Below are 17,145 nucleotides of genomic sequence, written 5' to 3'. Positions count from 1 at the left end.
GCAGGTTGTTGTTGGTTGCTATGGCAGCAGGTGGTCAGATGATGACCTCCTGTCTGCCAGCTATGGAAGCCTGTTGGATCCAGCCACAGGCTGTACTGTGTGCAGCTGATCAGGTCATACTGTGCTGCAGTACAAATGTATTGCATAATTTTTTATAATTTTACCTGTAATGAGTGAAAAAAACTTAATTAAAAAGTTTGTCCATAGAAGTATGAAGTGCCCCTTTCCCAATAAAAGCATTATCATACATTTTTTTTTTTTATAATATACATACTAGGTATTGCCACGTCCGTAATGATGTGTACTACAAAGCTTTAATGTAAATTACTGTGCACGGTGAACGCCATAAAAGAAAAACAAAAAAGCACAAAATTAGCAAATTTTGGTACAAATAGCAGAATAAAAAAAGATCAAAAGATAGCACGTATCGCAAAAAATGAAGCCCTTACTCAATGGCGTCGGACAAAAAAAAAAAAGGTACAGTTGTCGATTTGCTCAGAATTTTGCTCAGAAAAAGAACATAAAAAGCTAAATAAAATGGGTATCGCCATAATTGTACCGACCCACAGAATAAATATAAAATCACTTTTACCGCAGTGAACACCATAACATTTTTTTTTTATAAAAATGCTTTGTGCGGTGTCAACACGCCCCCCCCCCCCCCTCCCCCTTAGGATAGGGGATATGTTTTTCAGGACTGGACTACTCCTTTAAAGAGACACATGTCAAATTTTAAAAAAAGAGCCTGGTCATTAAGGTAAAAAAAAAAAAAAAAGTGGGTCCATATTTAAGGGGTTAAATTACAGACATCGGAGCGATCTCTGAAGTACCTCATTACCGGCAGGTGACAGCTGCTGATAGCAGTGGACATCTCCCAGTTATGACGAGGAACAGACCCGTGGGCCTGCGCCATGTCCGCTCACCCAACTCATGCCGTACATGTCTGTCATGGGTCGGGAAGAGGTTAAAACGGATTCAAAGGCAAAATGGAGCAGTCATCCATAGCAACCAATTAGGATCCAATAAGTGTAGAGGGGTGATATGGTGCAGAAGCTGAGCCCACTCCACATGCGGTGTGTGCCTGGTGTTTATTATAGGTTAACCCCTTAGATGACATTGTAGCAACTGCAGCACCAAGAGGTTATCTGAGGTGTCAGTCCTGTCAAGGATCTTATCGCTATCATCACAAAGTGGGTACAACTGAGATCTCCTGCTCTACACAGGCTGTACTAGGAGATTGGAGGTTTAAAAGTACACTATTAGAAATAGAAAATACATTTTTCTCTCCCTATTTTATATTAAATAAGAAAAAAACATAAAAAATCTCACATTTCTATCTGATATCTCCTCATGTACAAAGGTTTCAAACTCTTCAAATATAATATTATTGATCCTCACATGGTAAATGCCCTAATGATCAAAAAGTCCCATCTACCCCAAAAGGATGCCGGTAAAAACTACAGATCACGGCAACAAACAAAAAAATAAAATCACCAATCACACCTGTCATGTCTTATAAATGAAAAAAAGAAAAGTTATTGGGGTCAGAATGCAACGAGACAAAGGTTTTTATTTGCGGCCTCACAACCTCACTTTGCTCAGAAGGTACATCACGTGACTGGCTTTGCAGCAGACCATTAGGCGGTCAGTGGAGTTGAGTCATGTGACAATGTAAGAGTGGTATTTCTAGTACCAGCTCCCCTCAACCCCACGGTGCATCTCTCCATCACCAGCCTTGTATTGGAAATGTTCACCTGTACGAAATACAGTAGAGGAAGAGTGATGCCATTCACCATATGTCTCTCCAGTGGTCTGTCCGGGAATGAAGGGCGATACTGGTCATGGTGGCACCATAGCAGAGCACACAAATAAATGTACACAGGACCCTATCACGTCAGCCTCACCCACCACACGTGACACAGAAAGACTATATAAGGGGTTAACACTCTACTCGGAGCACAATGTACTTGTCCTAGTACACAAAGGAATTTTAACCAAAATAGCAAGTAAATAAGGTCTTTATTAGTTTATTTAGTTTTTTCCCCCTATAATAACCATAACTGTTTTATTTTTCCCTCTACAGACCCATATGGGGCTTGTTTTTGGCAGGACCAACTGTAATGACATCTTTCATTTTTCCCTGACATATGTTCCGAAAAAATAAAAATAAATTGTGAGTGAATAAATGCAGTTTGGCTAATTTGGAGGTTTCCTTTTTTACGCCCTTCACCTTGTGGTCAAACATGTTATTGTGATACTTTAGGTCGACCTGATTACAGCAATACCACATTTGTTTCATTTCAGTCATGTGTTACTAAAAAGTTTATTATGTTTTTAACATTTTTATTGCCATCTGCTGTTTGTATCGGTACCATTTTAGTATTGATCGGACTTTTTGATTGCTTTTAACTTAATCTTTTCTGTTCTGAAAAACTGCAATTCTAAGTTTGGTATTTTCTTACGTTAACGCCATTGACTTTACAGGATATATGATGTAATACCAAATAGGTTTATTCTTATCTTGTTTACATGCTTTTATATGAAACATGTGAAAAGTGGGGTGATATGAACTTTTATCATGGAAGGGGTTAATGTATGTGTTTTAACCCATTAACGACCAAGGACATAAATGTACGTCCTGGTGCAGAGTTAATTGGCGCACCAGGACGTACATTTACGACCTGTACATGACCACGAGCATCAGAGGGATGATCGGGTCATGTGCGACAGATCCCGGCTGCTGATAGCAGCCAGGGACCCACCGGTAATGGCTGACATTCGCGGTCACCCGGATGTCTGCCATTAACCACTCAGATGCCGTGATCAATACAGATCACAGCATCTGCGGCAGCCCGGCTACATTTTATGCTGATCTGATCGCCCGCGGCACAGCCGCAAGGATCAGATCAGCTAGAAAGGCAGACAGAGGTCCCCTCACCTGCCTTCACCGCCGCCTTCTGCTCTAGTCTGAGATCAAGCAGACAATCGCCGATAACACCGATCAGTCCTATGCATAGCACTGAATAATATTAGCATAAATAGTTGCTATAAATAGTACTTTATGGGGACATAAAGAGTGTAGAAAAAAATAAAATGTTAAAAATCCCCTCCCCAATAAAAATGTAAAACGTCCCTTTTTCCCCATTTTATCCCCAAAAGGTGCAAAAAATAAACATATTTTCGATATTTATTGTATCGCCACATGCGTAAATGTATGAACTATTAAATTATTATGTTAATGATCCCATACGGTGAATGGGCGTGAACATTCAAAAAAAGAGTCAAAAATTCCTGTTTTGTCAAATTATTTGAAAAACAAATTAATAAAAAAAATATAAAAGCTTTATATACACAAATGTGGTATCAAAAAGCACAGATCACTGCGCAAAAAATGAGCCCTCATACCGCCACTTAAACGGAAAAATTTTAGTTATAGGTCGTCAAAAGAGATATTTTAACCCCTTGGGGACGGAGCCCATTATGACCCTAAGGACGGGAGCATTTTTTTGCAAATCTGACCACTGTCACTTTAAGCATTAATAACTCTGGGATGCTTTTACTTTACTTAAAATTTGATTACCGAGATTTTTTTTTCGTGACATATTATACTTTATGGTAGTGGTAAATTTTCGTCGATACTTGCATAATTTCTTGGTGAAAAATGCAAAAATTTGATGAAAATTTTTAACATTTTGCATTTTTCTAACTTTGAAGCTCTCAGCTTGTAAGGAAAATAGACATTCCAAATAAATTATATATTGATTCACAAATACAATATGTCTACTTTATATTTGCATCATAAAGTTGACATGTTTTTACTTTTGGAAGACACCAGAGGGCTTCAAAGTTCAGCAGCAATTTTCCAATTTTTCACTAAATTTTCATAATCTGAATTTTTCTGGGACCGGTTCAGTTATAAAGTGGATTTGAAGGGCCTTCATATTAAAAATACCCCACAAATGACCCCATTATAAAAACTGCACCCCTCAAAGTATCCAAAATGACATTCAGTAAGTTTGTTAACCCTTTAGGTGTTTCACAGGAATAGCAGCAAAGTGAAGGAGAAAATTTAAAATCGTCATTTTTTACACTCGCATGTTCTTGTAGACCCAGTTTTTTAAATTTTTACAAGTGGTAATAGGAGAAAAAGCCCCCCAAAATTTGTAAACCAATTTCTCTCGATTAAGGAAATACCTCATAGTTGTATGTCAAGTGTTCGGCGGGTGCAGTAGAGGACTCAGAAGGGAAGGAGCAACAATGGGATTTTGGAGAGTGAATTTGGCAGAAATGGTTTTTGGGGGGCATGTCACATTTAGGAAGTCCCTATGGTGCCAGAACAACAGAAAACCCCCCACATGGCATACCATTTTGGAAACGACACCCCTCAATGCACGTAACAAGGGATCCAGTGAGCCTTAACACCTCACAGGTTTTGACGACTTTTCGTTAAAATCGGATGTGTAAATGCAAAAAAACATTTTTTCACTTAAGTGCAGTTTTTTCCCCAAATTTACCATTTTAATCAAAGGTAATGGGAGAAAATGCCCCCCAAAGTTTGTAACTCCATCTCTTCTGAGTATGGAAATATCCCATGTTAGGACATAAAATGCTCTGTGGGCAAACTACAATGCTCAGAAGAGAAGGAGCGCCATTGAGCTTTTGGAAAGCAAATTCGTTTGTAAACACACATGGCCCCTGACTACCATTCCAAAGCCCCCATGGTGCCAGAACAGTGGAACCCCCCCCCCCACATGTGACCCCATTTTGGAAACTACACCCCTCACAGAATTTAATAAGGGGTGCAGTGAGTATTTACACCCCACTGGCGTTTGACAGATCTTTGGAACAGTGGGCTGTGCAAATGAAAAATTACATTTTTCATTTTCACGGACCACTCTTCCAGAAAACTGTCAGACACCTGTGGGGCGTAAATGCTCACTGTACCCCTTATTACATTATGTGAGGGGTGTAGTTTCCAAAATGGGGTCACATGTGGGGGGGGGGGTCCATTGTTCTGGCACTGTGGGGGCTTTGTAAACACACGTGGCCTTCAATTCCGGACAAACTTTCTCTTCAAAATCCCAATGGCGCTCCTTCTCTTATGAGCATTGTAGTGCGCCAGCAGAACACTTTACATCCACATATGGGGTAAGTTCTTACTCAGAGGAAATGGGGTTACAAATTTTGGGGGGCTTTTTCCTATTTTCCCTTGTGAAAATGAAAAATTTAGGGTAACACCAGCATTTTTAGTGAAAACTTTTTTTTCATTTTCCCATCCAAATTTAATGAAAATTCGTCAAACACCTGTGGGGTGTTAAGGCTCACTATACCCTTTGTCACATTCCGTGAGGGGTGTAGTTTCCAAAATGGGGTCACATGTGGGTATTTGTTTTTGCGTTTATGTCAGAACCGCTGTAAAATCAGCCACCCCTGTGCAAATCACCAATTTAGGCTTCAAATGTACATGGTGTGCTCTCACTCCTGAACCTTGTTGTGCGCCCGCAGAGCATTTTACATCCACATATGGGGTATTTCCATACTCAGGAGAAATTGCGTTACAAATTTTGGGGGTCTTTTTTTCCTTCTAACGCTTGTGAAAATAAAAAGTATGGGGCAACACCAGCATGTTAGTGTAAACATTTTTTTTTTATTTTTTTTTACACTAACAGGCTGGTGTAGCCCCCAACTTTTCCTTTTCATAAGGGGTAAAAGGAGAAAAAGCCCCCCAAAATTTGTAGTGCAATTTCTCCTGAGCACGGAAATAACCCATATGTGGCCCTAAACTGTTTCCTTAAAATACGACAAGGCTCTGAAGTGAGAAAGCGCCATGCGGATTTGAGGAATAAATTGAGGATTGCATAGGGGTGGACATAAGGGTATTCTACGCCAGTGATTCCCAAACAGGGTGCCTCCAGCTGTTGCAAAACTACATATTCCAGCATGCTCAAATAGCTGTCTGGGCATGCTGGGAGTTGTAGTTTTGCAACATCTGGAGGGCTAAGTTTGAGACCATTATACAGTCTCAGACAGTAGCACTCCAAATGTTGCTAGGCAACTTACCGGCTTCCGTAGGATCCAGGGAGCCGTCCTCTTCTGCCGCACGTCATCACCGCCCGACGATCACCGTCGCCCACAGCCTCCGAATGGGTAAGTGGATCTTCGGCGCCGGTCCCCTTCGGTTTCCCCGAAAATGAAAGTTCTCCCCTCCCCCGATCTGCTATTGGTGGTCGTGTCTAGACCACCAATAGCAAGGATAGGAGGGGTGGCACCCCTGCCACCTCACTCCTATCCCTTTAGGGGGATCGTGGGTGTCTTAGACAACCGCGATCCCCCTTATATTCCGGGTTACCATGGACCCAGAAATGGCGCAAATCGCAAGTGTGAATTCACTTGCGATTTGCGCCGAACGCCGACATGGGGTGTCTAATGACCCCCCTGGGCATTTGCATGGGGTGCCTGCTGATTGATGCATACGCCCTTCGTCCCCAACAGGTTAAAGTTGGATGGGAAAATGAAAAAAAAAAAAAAAAAAATGTCACTAAAATGCTGGTGTTACCCAAAATTTTTAATTTTCACAAGGAAAAATTACCCCCAAAATTTGTAACCCCATTTTTTCTGAGTAAGAACATACCCCATATGTGGATGTAAAGTGCTCTGCTGGCGCACTACAATGCTCAGAAGAGAAGGAGCACCATTGGGATTTTGAAGAGAAAATTTGTCCGGAATTGAAGGCCACGTGTGTTTACAAAGCCCCCATAGAGCCAGAACAATGGACCCCCCACATGTGACCCCATTTTGGAAACTACACCCCTCACATAATGTAATTAGGGGTACAGTGAGCATTTACCCCCCACAGGTGTCTGACAGTTTTTTGAAACAGTGGTCTGTTAAAATGAAAAATGTAATTTTTCATTTGCACATCCCACTGTTCCAAAGATCTGTCAAATGCCAGTGGGGTGTAAATACTCACTGCACCCCTTATTAAATTCTGTGAGGGGTGTAGTTTCCAAAATGGGGTCACATGTGGGGGGGTTCCACTGTTCTGGCACCACGGGGGGCTTTGTAAACGCACATGGCCCCTGACTTCTATTCACCCAAATTCTGTCTACAAAAGCTCAATGGCGCTCCTCTCTTCTGAGCATTGTAGTGCGCCAGCAGAGCACGTGACATCCACACATTGGGTATTTCCATACTCAGAAGAAATGGGGTTACAAATTTTGGGGGTCGTTTTCTCCTATTACCCCTTGGGGGAAACCAGCATTTTAGTAAAAACATTTTTTTTCCATTTACACATCCGACTTTAACAAAAAGTCGTCAAACACCTGTGAGGTGTTAAGGCTCACTGTACCCCTTGTTGCGCTCCTTGAGGGGCGTAGTTTCCAAAATAGTATGCCATGTGGGGTTTATTTTGCTGTTCTGGCAGCATAGGGGCGTCCTAAATGCAACATGCCCTCCAAAAACCATTTCAGCAAAATTCGCTTTTCAAAAGCCAAATGTGACTCCTCCTCTTCTGAGCATTGTAGTGCGCCAGCAGAGCACTTGACGTCCACACATGGAGTATTTCCATACTCAGAAGAGGTGGTGTTAAAAATTTTGGGAGGGCACTTTGTCCTATTATCCCTTGTAAAAATTTAAAATTTGGGGCAAAACTAGCATTTTAGTGGAAAAAAAAAATCATTTACACATCCAACTTTAACAAAAAGTCGTGAAACACCTGTGAGGTGTTAAGGCTCACTGGACCCCTTGTTACATGCCTTGAGGGGTGTAGTTTCCAAAATAGTATGCCATGTGTTTTTTTTTGCTGTTCTGGCACTGTAGGGGCTTCCTAAATGTTACATGCCCCACAAAAACCATTTCAGAAAAACTCACTCCCAAATCCCAAACTGTCGCTCCTTCCCTTCTGAGCCCTCTAGTGCACCCACAGAACACTTGACATACACATATAAGGTATTGCCTTACTCAAGAGAAATTGGGTTACACATTTTAGGAAGATTTCTCTTACCCCTTTTACCCCTTGTAAAAATTCAAAAACTGGGTCTACAAGAACATGCCAGTGTAAAAAAATGAAGATTTTGAATTTTCTCCATCAATTTGATGCTATTCCTGTGAAGGGTTAACAAACCTTTTCAATGTCATTTTGAATACTTTGAGGGGTGCAGTTTATATAATGGGGTAATTTATGGGGTATTTCTAATATGAAGGCCCTTCAAATCCCCTTCAAAACTGAACTGGTCCCTGAAAAATTTCGATTTTGAACATTTTGTGAAAAATTGGAAAATTGCTGTTGAACTTTGAAGCCCTCTGATGTCTTCCTAAAGTAAAAAACATGTCAACTTCATGATGAAATCATAATGTAGACATGTTGTATATGTGAATCAATATATAATTTATTTGGAATATTCATTTTGCTTATAAGCAGAGAGCTTCAAAGTAAAAAAAAAATTCAAAATTTTCAATTTTTTCATCAAATTTTTGAATTTTTCACCAAGAAACGGTGCAAGTATCAACAAAATTTTACCACTAACAAAGTAGAATGTGTCACCAAAAACCAACCTTGGAATCAGAATAAAAGGTAAAGCATCCCAGAGTTATTAATGCTTAAAGTGAAAGTGGTCAGATGGATGTGAAAGTGGTCAGATGCAAAAAATGGCCGGGTCCTACAGTGAAAATTGGCTGGGTCCTTAAGGAAATAAGGTCAAAAGGGGCTTGGTCCTTAAGGGGTTAAACTTTTAAATTAAAATCTATTTGTTTTATTTTTTTACACTTAACCCCTTAAAGGGAACCAATCATCACTTTTTACCCCCTGTAACTATTAAAAACACGTCCTAGAGCATGTAACCATTGTTCCTACCATGTTTCTGTAGTGCATGGCAATGAATGGAAAGCTCCGAAAATCAACTTATAAAATGTCCCGCGCTGTATGATAATTTCTGTAAGTAGTCACTTGGGCGGTGCTGCATTCCTATTTAGTCATCGTGGCCAGAGCTGAAATCACGCCCCTCCCGTCCTAAACACGCCTACATGGGCGTGATTAACAGCCCGGCCGCAGTGGAATCGGCCTAGTCTTCCCTGTCAGCTCATGCAGTTACAGAAGCAAGGAGCGCGAGTCTGCAGACTGCTGGAGTGCCGATGGGTCCTAGTGCCAGCCGGATACATACACTCTCCTGCTGTCAGTGGAGAGCAGAACATCTAGAGATCGGCGAGGGACACATAGGACATATTGTAAATATTGATCTCTGTACAATATGTCCTATGTGTCCCTCGCCGATCTCTAGATGTTATGCTCTCCACTGACAGCAGGAGAGTGTATGTATCCGGCTGGCACTAGGACCCAGCGGCACTCCAGCAATCTACAGACTCACGCACTCCTTTCCCTGCACGAGCTGACAGGATAGACGAGGCTGATTCCACTGCGGCCGGGCTGTTAATCACACCCATGTAGGCGTGTTTAGGACGGGAGGGGCGTGATTTCAGCTCTGACCACGGTGACTAAATTGGAATGCAGCACCGCCCAAGTGACTACTTAAATAAATTAACATACAGCGCGGGACATTTTATAAGTTGATTTTCGGAGCTTTTCATTCATTGCCATGCACTACAGAAACATGGTAGGAACAATGGTTACAGGCTCTAGGACGTGTTTTTAATAGTTACAGGGAGTAAAAAGTGATGATTGGTTCCCTTTAAGGACCGAGGGTTTTTCCGTTTTTGCATTTTCATTTTTTCCTTCTTACCTTTAAAAAAATCCTAACTCCTTCAATTTTGCACCTAAAAATCCATATGAGGGCTTATTTTTTGCGCCACCAATTCTACTTTGTAATGTCGTCAGTCATTTTGCCCAAAAATCTACGGCGAAACGGGAAAAAAAATAATTGTGAGACAAAATTGAAAAAAACGCTGTTTTGTAACTTTTGGGGGCTTCCGTCTCTACGCAGTACATTTTTCGGTAAAAATGACACCTTACCTTTATTCTGTAGGTCCATACGATTAAAATGATAACCTACTTATATAGGTTTGATTTTGTCGGACTTCTGGAAAAATCATAACTACATGCAGGAAAATTAATACATTTAAAATTGTCATTTCTGACCCCTATAACTTTTTTATTTTTGCGTGTATGGCGCGGTATGAGGGCTCATTTTTTGCGCTGTGATCTGAAGTTTTTAGCGGTACCATTTTTGCATTGATAGGACTTATTTCTGCACGCGGCGATACCATGTTTATTTTTATTTACAGTGGATTTTTTTTATGGGAAAAGGGAGGCGATTCAAACTTTTAATAGGGAAGATTTTTTTTGCAGTGTGATAGCTCCCATAGGGAGCCGCGGCTATCCCGTACAGCCCACTGAGCTAACCAGCATACTTTCACTTTCGACGCAGCGTTCAACTTTGAACGCCGCGTCTAAAGGGTTTATAGCGTGTGGCACCGCGATCAATGCCGCACGCTATTAGCCACGGGTCCCAGCCGTTGTTAGAGGCCGGGCCCGACCCGCTATGACATGGGGCCACGCCGTGGCCCCGCATTATAGATCGGGAGCGGACACGACGTTTCAGTAGGTCATGTGCCCTTAAGGGGTTAAGGGACATCTGCAACAAAAAACAACTTATCCCCTATTCCCAGGATAGGGGATGCGTTTGATTGTGGGAGGTCCGCGGCTCTTTCACGCAGAGTGCCGGCTGCAGTGTGACGTCGCGGCAGACACTCCTCCTCCCACAGAACTGTATGGGGAGGAGCCGTACCATCGACCTCAGAGAGGACGACACTAAGCACATTAGCCACTCACATAGAGCAGCAATGCGGGGCCCCGTTTGGGAGATTGCGGGGGTACCAGTGGTCGGACCCCCCCCCCCCACCATTAAACACTTATTCCCTATCCTGTGGATAGGGGATACTTTTTTTGCTGCAGATGTCATTTAAAGAAGGAATCAATAGATTCCTCATACAGAACAATGAAGTTCCATAGAACTCCACTAGTCTGTGTGATCATTGAGCCTGGTCCAGATCCATGGGATGAGAGGTAAGCCCTCCTGGCTACCTGTACAGTATAGTGGATGTAAAGGGTTAGTAGTGGACTATTTGCTGGAGCTGGGGGCTCTGGCTATGGGGCGGGCACGAGTCAGGAGCCGGCGTCTCACAATTAGAGGTCCGGTGTGATGAGAGAACTGCGTCCGTTCTGCACCTCACACCGGCCCTGCTTACCCGATACAGGGCTAATGTACCTGCCTGGTGCCCGGAACTTCATGTCCGGCCGATAGGATTTCCTGTGCGCATTAAAAAAAGAGAAAAGATCCCTAAAATGGTCACGTGCGTCTTACAGCCCGCGCTTTTCCTCCCTCTGTAGCTGACGCAGGCCACGTGCTGTGAGCAGACCCTTGTTCTGTGACCCTTGTACGGTGCTCGTTCGGTCCGTGAGTAATGCTGGGAGTTGTAGTGCCACAATCGCGCACTGCTGTACAGGGTAGTAAGGTAAGAGGACGGGTCGTCAGTCCGTCACACCGTATACAGGGCTCCCCACCCTGCGGTCATACCTCTACCGACCCCCGTACCAGTATCGTTCTTCACTGTTCGCTGTACCGGTATGAGCTGAAAATTTGCGCCCCCGTGCAGATGTGCGTCTGCTCTTCCGCCAGCTCTCCGAAGATTACCGAAGCTGGGGGAGGGCGGAGCAAGGGGAGAGAGGAGGTGCATGTCCCCTCCCTCAGCTACGCAGTTCTGCACGGGGAGAGAGTACACGCCCCCTCCCTCAGCTACGCAGTTCTGCACGGGGAGAGAGTACACGCCCCCTCCCTCAGCTACGCTGTTCTGCACGGGGAGAGAGTACACGCCCCCTCCCTCAGCTACGCAGTTCTGCACGGGGAGAGAGTACACGCCCCCTCCCTCAGCTACGCTGTTCTGCACGGGGAGAGAGTACACGCCCCCTCCCTCAGCTACGCAGTTCTGCACGGGGAGAGAGTACACGCCCCCTCCCTCAGCTACGCAGTTCTGCACGGGGAGAGAGTACACGCCCCCTCCCTCAGCTCGGGATGAAAAAAGCCACAGCAGGGGGAGATTTATAGACTGCAGGGGCTGGGAATAAATCTCGGACTGGGGAGGATTTCTGTGTGAGGGGGCACATGCTGGGAGTTGTAGTCCCTGTTATGTGTGTGTGTGTGCGTGCACTAGTGGTCCCCAACCAGGGAATGCTGGGAGTTGTAGTCCCTGTTATGTGTGTGTGTATGCTAGTGGTCTCCAGCCAGGCAATGCTGGGAGTTGTAGTCCCTGTTATGTGTGTGTGTGTATGCTAGTTGTCTCCAACCAGGGAATGCTGGGAGTTGTAGTCCCTGTTAAATGTGTGTGTATGCTAGTGGTTCCCAACCAGGGAATGCTGGGAGTTGTAGTCCCTGTTATGTGGGTGTGTATGCTAGTGGTCCCCAACCAGGGAATTCTGGGAGTTGTAGTCCCTGTTAAATGTGTGTGTGTATGCTAGTGGTTCCCAACCAGGGGATGCTGGGAGTTGTAGTCCCTGTTATGTGTGTATGCTACTGGTTCCCAACCAGGGGATGCTGGGAGTTGTAGCCCCTGTTATGTGTGTATGCTAGTGCTTCTCAACCAGGGGATGCTGGGAGTTGTAGTCCCTGTTATGTGTTTGTATTAGGGCTGCACGATATATCGCAAAAGCAATCGAATCAAGATTTTTGCTTTTTGCAATATAGCGATACGGCCCCCCGAGAAAATATGCGATTATCCGCTCGGGCCGGCTCTTGTGGTGTGGCCGGCAAGAGCAGGTAAAATAAATGTAAATACCGGTATTTATCGGCGTATGACACGCACCCCTGCCTGCGTGTTATATGCTGATAAATCTTCTGGTCACTGATTTAAAGCGGCCGGAGTAGCGGCTGCTTGTGAAGTATTAGCAGCCCGAATGCGGCCACTTTAAATGAGGGACCAATGGTGGCTCCTCCCTGCTGTGCTTTTAATTTTCCTTACCTCCCTCATCATTCCCCCCTTTCCCCTGCTTTTTATAGTTTTTTTATTTATTTTTTTCCTTACCTGGCTGCGCTTCGGCAGCCCAGGTCAGACGGCGGGTCTTGCGGGCTGTGTGCTCATGAAGCAGATGAGTGACATCCTCTCCCAGCTTCTCTGCGCGGCATCAGTGACGTCACTGACCTGGACTGCCGAAGCGCAGCCAAGTAAGGAAAGTAAAAAAATCTATATAAAAAGCAGGGGGGGGGGGATGTGATGAGGGAGGGGGAAGGTAGGAAATTTTTTCTCTATATATATATATATATATATATATATTTTCTTTTTTTTTCCCCCTCCCTCATCACTTCCCCCCCTGCTATATATATATATATATATATATATATATATATATATATATATATATATATATATATATATAAAGCAGGGGGGGAGTGATGAGGGAGGGGAAGGTAGGGAAAACAATTATATATATATATATATATATATATATATATATATACTATTGTAAAAATCTGGCTTGCAGGTGCAAGCTGCTGGGCTAAATATACAGCAACAGGAGAATACAGCAGCACACTGCTAGCACAAAGATATAGATGAAACATGAGTATATAGATGAAACATGAGTATATAGATAGAGCATGAAAAGCTATACAGCTGTAATGCAATAAATGAAGATATGAAACTATGAAAATATGAGGTACTTAGCTTGCAAATTTGGCGCCAAATAGCGTGGACCGTCCCACCACGGTAAGGTGACCTCATTCTGGGACGGACCCTACACTGTGTATATGCCTCTGTGTGAACAGTACAACAGGCATTGCAAGGTCTGAAACATCCAAGGCACCTTATATACACCTAATAGAGGTGGGTGGGGTGCAGGAGCCAACATGGAGGTAGCCACTCCCCCGTATGTGTAATACAACCAAAGGATAAATTGGCCAGCACCTGCAAGCCAGGTTTTTTACAATAGTTTGGATCAATAGTGCTGGCCAATTTATCCTTTGGTTGTATTACACATACGGGGGAGTGGCTACCTCCATGTTGGCTCCTGCACCCCACCCACCTCTATTAGGTGTATATAAGGTGCCTTGGATGTTTCAGACCTTGCAATGCAAATTTGCAAGCTAAGTACCTCATATTTTCATAGTTTCATATCTTCATTTATTGCATTACAGCTGTATAGCTTTTCATGTTCTATCTATATACTCATGTTTTATCTATATACTCATGTTTCATCTATATATTTGTGCTAGCAGTGTGCTGCTGTATTCTCCTGTAGCGCTATATATATATATATATATATATATATATATATATATATATATATATATATATATAAAGCAAGGGGGGGAAGTGATGAGGGAGGGGAAGGTAGAAAAAAAAAAAAAAAAAATATATATATATATATATATATATATATAAAGGGGGAATGATGAGGGAGGGGGAAGGTAGGGAAAATAAAAAAAATATATATAAAAAGCAGGGGAAAAGGGGGAAGTGATGAGGGAGGGGGTGAGAATGATGGGGCATGGGAAGAATGGCATAGGAGGAACATGATGGGGGGGTAATGACACAGGGGAAATGATGAAGGGGGGGATTATAGGACATGGGTGGGGGGTGGCGATGAGAGGGGTAAATGTGGCTCAGGGACTGATAAAAGGGAAGCAATGATGTGACACTGGAGGGGACAGGACCAAACTGAAATGCAGAAGAAATCAAAGTTGGGGGGGGGGGGGGATGATGTGGCATTTAGTTCAAGTCATTTATATTACATTTATTTATTTTTTTACTTAAATTTCCCTGTTAAAATGGGTGTGTGTGTTATACGCCGGTGCGTGTTATACACCGATAAATACAGCACTAAAAGTCAGTGTTTCCCTACCAGGGGGCCTCCAGTTGTTGCAGAACTACAATTCGCACCATGCCCGGACCGGAAAAGGCTGTCTGGGCATGCTGGGAGTAGTAGTTTCACAACAGCTGGAGGCACCCTGATAGAAAAACACTGAGCGCAGGAAAAAAAAAAAACTTCTGCTCACCTACTCCCGGTCCCTGCAGATGCCGTTCCCCTCCGTGCCGTCCGGGGTGTCCTCTCTTCACCATTCAACTAGTAGGACCTTTCCCTTTTCAGCCAATCACTGGCCGCAGTGGTGTCACGTGTCAAGCCAGTGATTGGCTGATGGGAAAAGGTCTTTTTCGGCAGCAAACACACTAGGTTTCCTGCGGAAGATTTGAAAACCACCCGGGAAACCTAGTGTATTGCTGCGGTACAAGATTGTGACAGGGGGGAGGAGAATGTGACAGGGGGGAATGTGACAAGGGGGAGATGTGAAATGGGCGGTGGGCATTAAATGGGAAGGTAGGTGTGAAATTTCACAATTTTTTTTATTATATCACATCGCATATCGAAATCGCAATTTTTAGACCCAAAATCACAATCACACATTTTCCCCACATCGTGCAGCCCTAGTGTGTATACTAGTGGTTCCCAACCAGCGAATGCTGGGAGTTGTAGTCCCTGTTATGTGTATGTATGCTAGTGGTTCCCAACCAGGGAATGCTGGGAGTTGTAGTCCCTGTTATGTGTGTGTATGCTAGTGGTTCCCAACCAGGGAATGCTGGGAGTTGTAGTCCCTGTTATGTGTGTGTGTGTGTGTATGCTAGTAGTCCCCAACCAGGGAATGCTGGGAGTTGTAGTCCCTGTTATGTATGTGTGTGTATGCTAGTGGTTCCCAACCAGGGAATGCTGGGAGTTGTAGTCCCTATTATGTGTGTATACTAGTGTTTCCCAACCAGGGAATGCTGGGAGTTGTAGTCCCTTTTATATGTGTGTATGCAAGTGGTTCCCATCCAGGGAATGGTGGGAGTTGTAGTCCCTGTTATGTGTGTATGCTAGTGTTTCCCAATCAGGGAATGCTGGGAGTTGTAGGCTTTGTTATGTGTGTGTGTATGCTAGTGGTTTCCAACCAGGGAATGCTGGGAGTTGTAGTTTTGCAACACCTAGAGGCACCCTGGTTGGGAAACACTGGTGTATGCTCTATAGAGGTGTGGTGAACTACAATTCTCAGGAGACAACAGAGGCAGCATGCTGGTGTTATACCACAGACTGAAGACTCCTGAATGACACATGCTGGGAGTTGTAGTCCCTTTTGTGTGTGTATGCCTGTGTATCCCAACCAGGGCTGAGTTAAATTAGTTTGCTGTGTATAACACAGGTTTCCTCTGGTTTCAAGGGGGAGGACGAACTGCACGGGCTGGTTTCTGCTTTTTCATGGGATGTTCATTAGCTGCTTAAAGAGGACATAGAAATGCATGGGATTTGTACAGGACATAAACATCACTGTATGAACCCTGAGCATTTCTATGTCAGAGTTCATACAGGGACGTAGAAATGCACGGGGCTCATACAGGGACGTAGAAATGCACGGGGTTCATACAGGGACGTAGAAATGCATGGGGTTTGTACAGGACATGAACATCACTGTATGACCCCTGTGCATTTATATGTCGGAGTTCATACAGGGAAGCAGAAATGCACGGGGTTCATACAGGGAAGCAGAAATGCATGGGGTTCATACAGGGAAGCAGAAATGCATGGGGTTCATACAGGGAAGCAGAGATGCACGGGGTTCATACAGGGACGCAGAGATGCACGGGGTTCATACAGGGAAGCAGAAATGCACGGGGTTCATACAGGGAAGCAGAGATGCACGGGGTTCATACAGGGAAGCAGAGATGCACAGGGTTCATACAGGGAAGCAGAAATGCACGGGGCTCATACAGGTAAGCAGAAATGCACGGGGTTCATACAGGTAAGCAGAAATGCACGGGGTTCATACAGGGAAGCAGAAATGCACGGGGTTCATACAGGGAAGCAGAAATGCACGGGGTTCATACAGGGAAGCAGAAATGCACGGGGTTCATACAGGGAAGCAGAAATGCACGGGGTTCATACAGGGAAGCAGAAATGCACGGGGTTCATACAGGGAAGCAGAAATGCACGGGGTTCATACAGGGAAGCAGAAATGCACGGGGTTCATACAGGGAAGCAGAAATGCACGGGGTTTATACAGAGAATCAGAAATGCACGGGGTCTATACAAGTAAGCAGAAATGCACGGGGTCTATACAAGGAAGCAGAAATGCACTGGGTTCATACAGGGAAGCAGAAATGCACTGGGTTCAT

The 17,145-nt window shown here is 44.0% G+C and overlaps 1 protein-coding gene across 11 annotated transcripts in view; it reads right to left on the bottom strand.

Moving 5' to 3' along the window:
• The window catches only part of LOC130368859 (histone H3-like centromeric protein A), a 132,681-nt gene that overhangs the window by 29,982 nt on the left and 85,554 nt on the right, over positions 1-17,145 (bottom strand). The window contains exon 1 of one of the 11 annotated variants that reach the window (XM_056573207.1): positions 15,000-15,078. The exons of 4 other annotated variants lie outside the window; for them this stretch is intronic. In XM_056573207.1, coding sequence (XP_056429182.1) covers positions 15,000-15,063 — 64 coding nt within the window. In that variant the 5' untranslated portion in view covers positions 15,064-15,078. Of the gene's footprint in view, positions 1-11,219; positions 11,461-11,528; positions 11,715-14,999; positions 15,079-17,145 lie in introns of those variants that run through there. 6 more of the 11 variants (XM_056573232.1, XM_056573181.1, XM_056573190.1 and 3 more) reach the window with 6 other exon arrangements.

The sequence above is a fragment of the Hyla sarda genome, chromosome 1 (genome assembly GCF_029499605.1).
Source record: "Hyla sarda isolate aHylSar1 chromosome 1, aHylSar1.hap1, whole genome shotgun sequence".
In the NCBI taxonomy this organism is placed as follows: domain Eukaryota; kingdom Metazoa; phylum Chordata; class Amphibia; order Anura; family Hylidae; genus Hyla; species Hyla sarda.
This window is presented reverse-complemented; position numbering and strand designations above follow the sequence as displayed.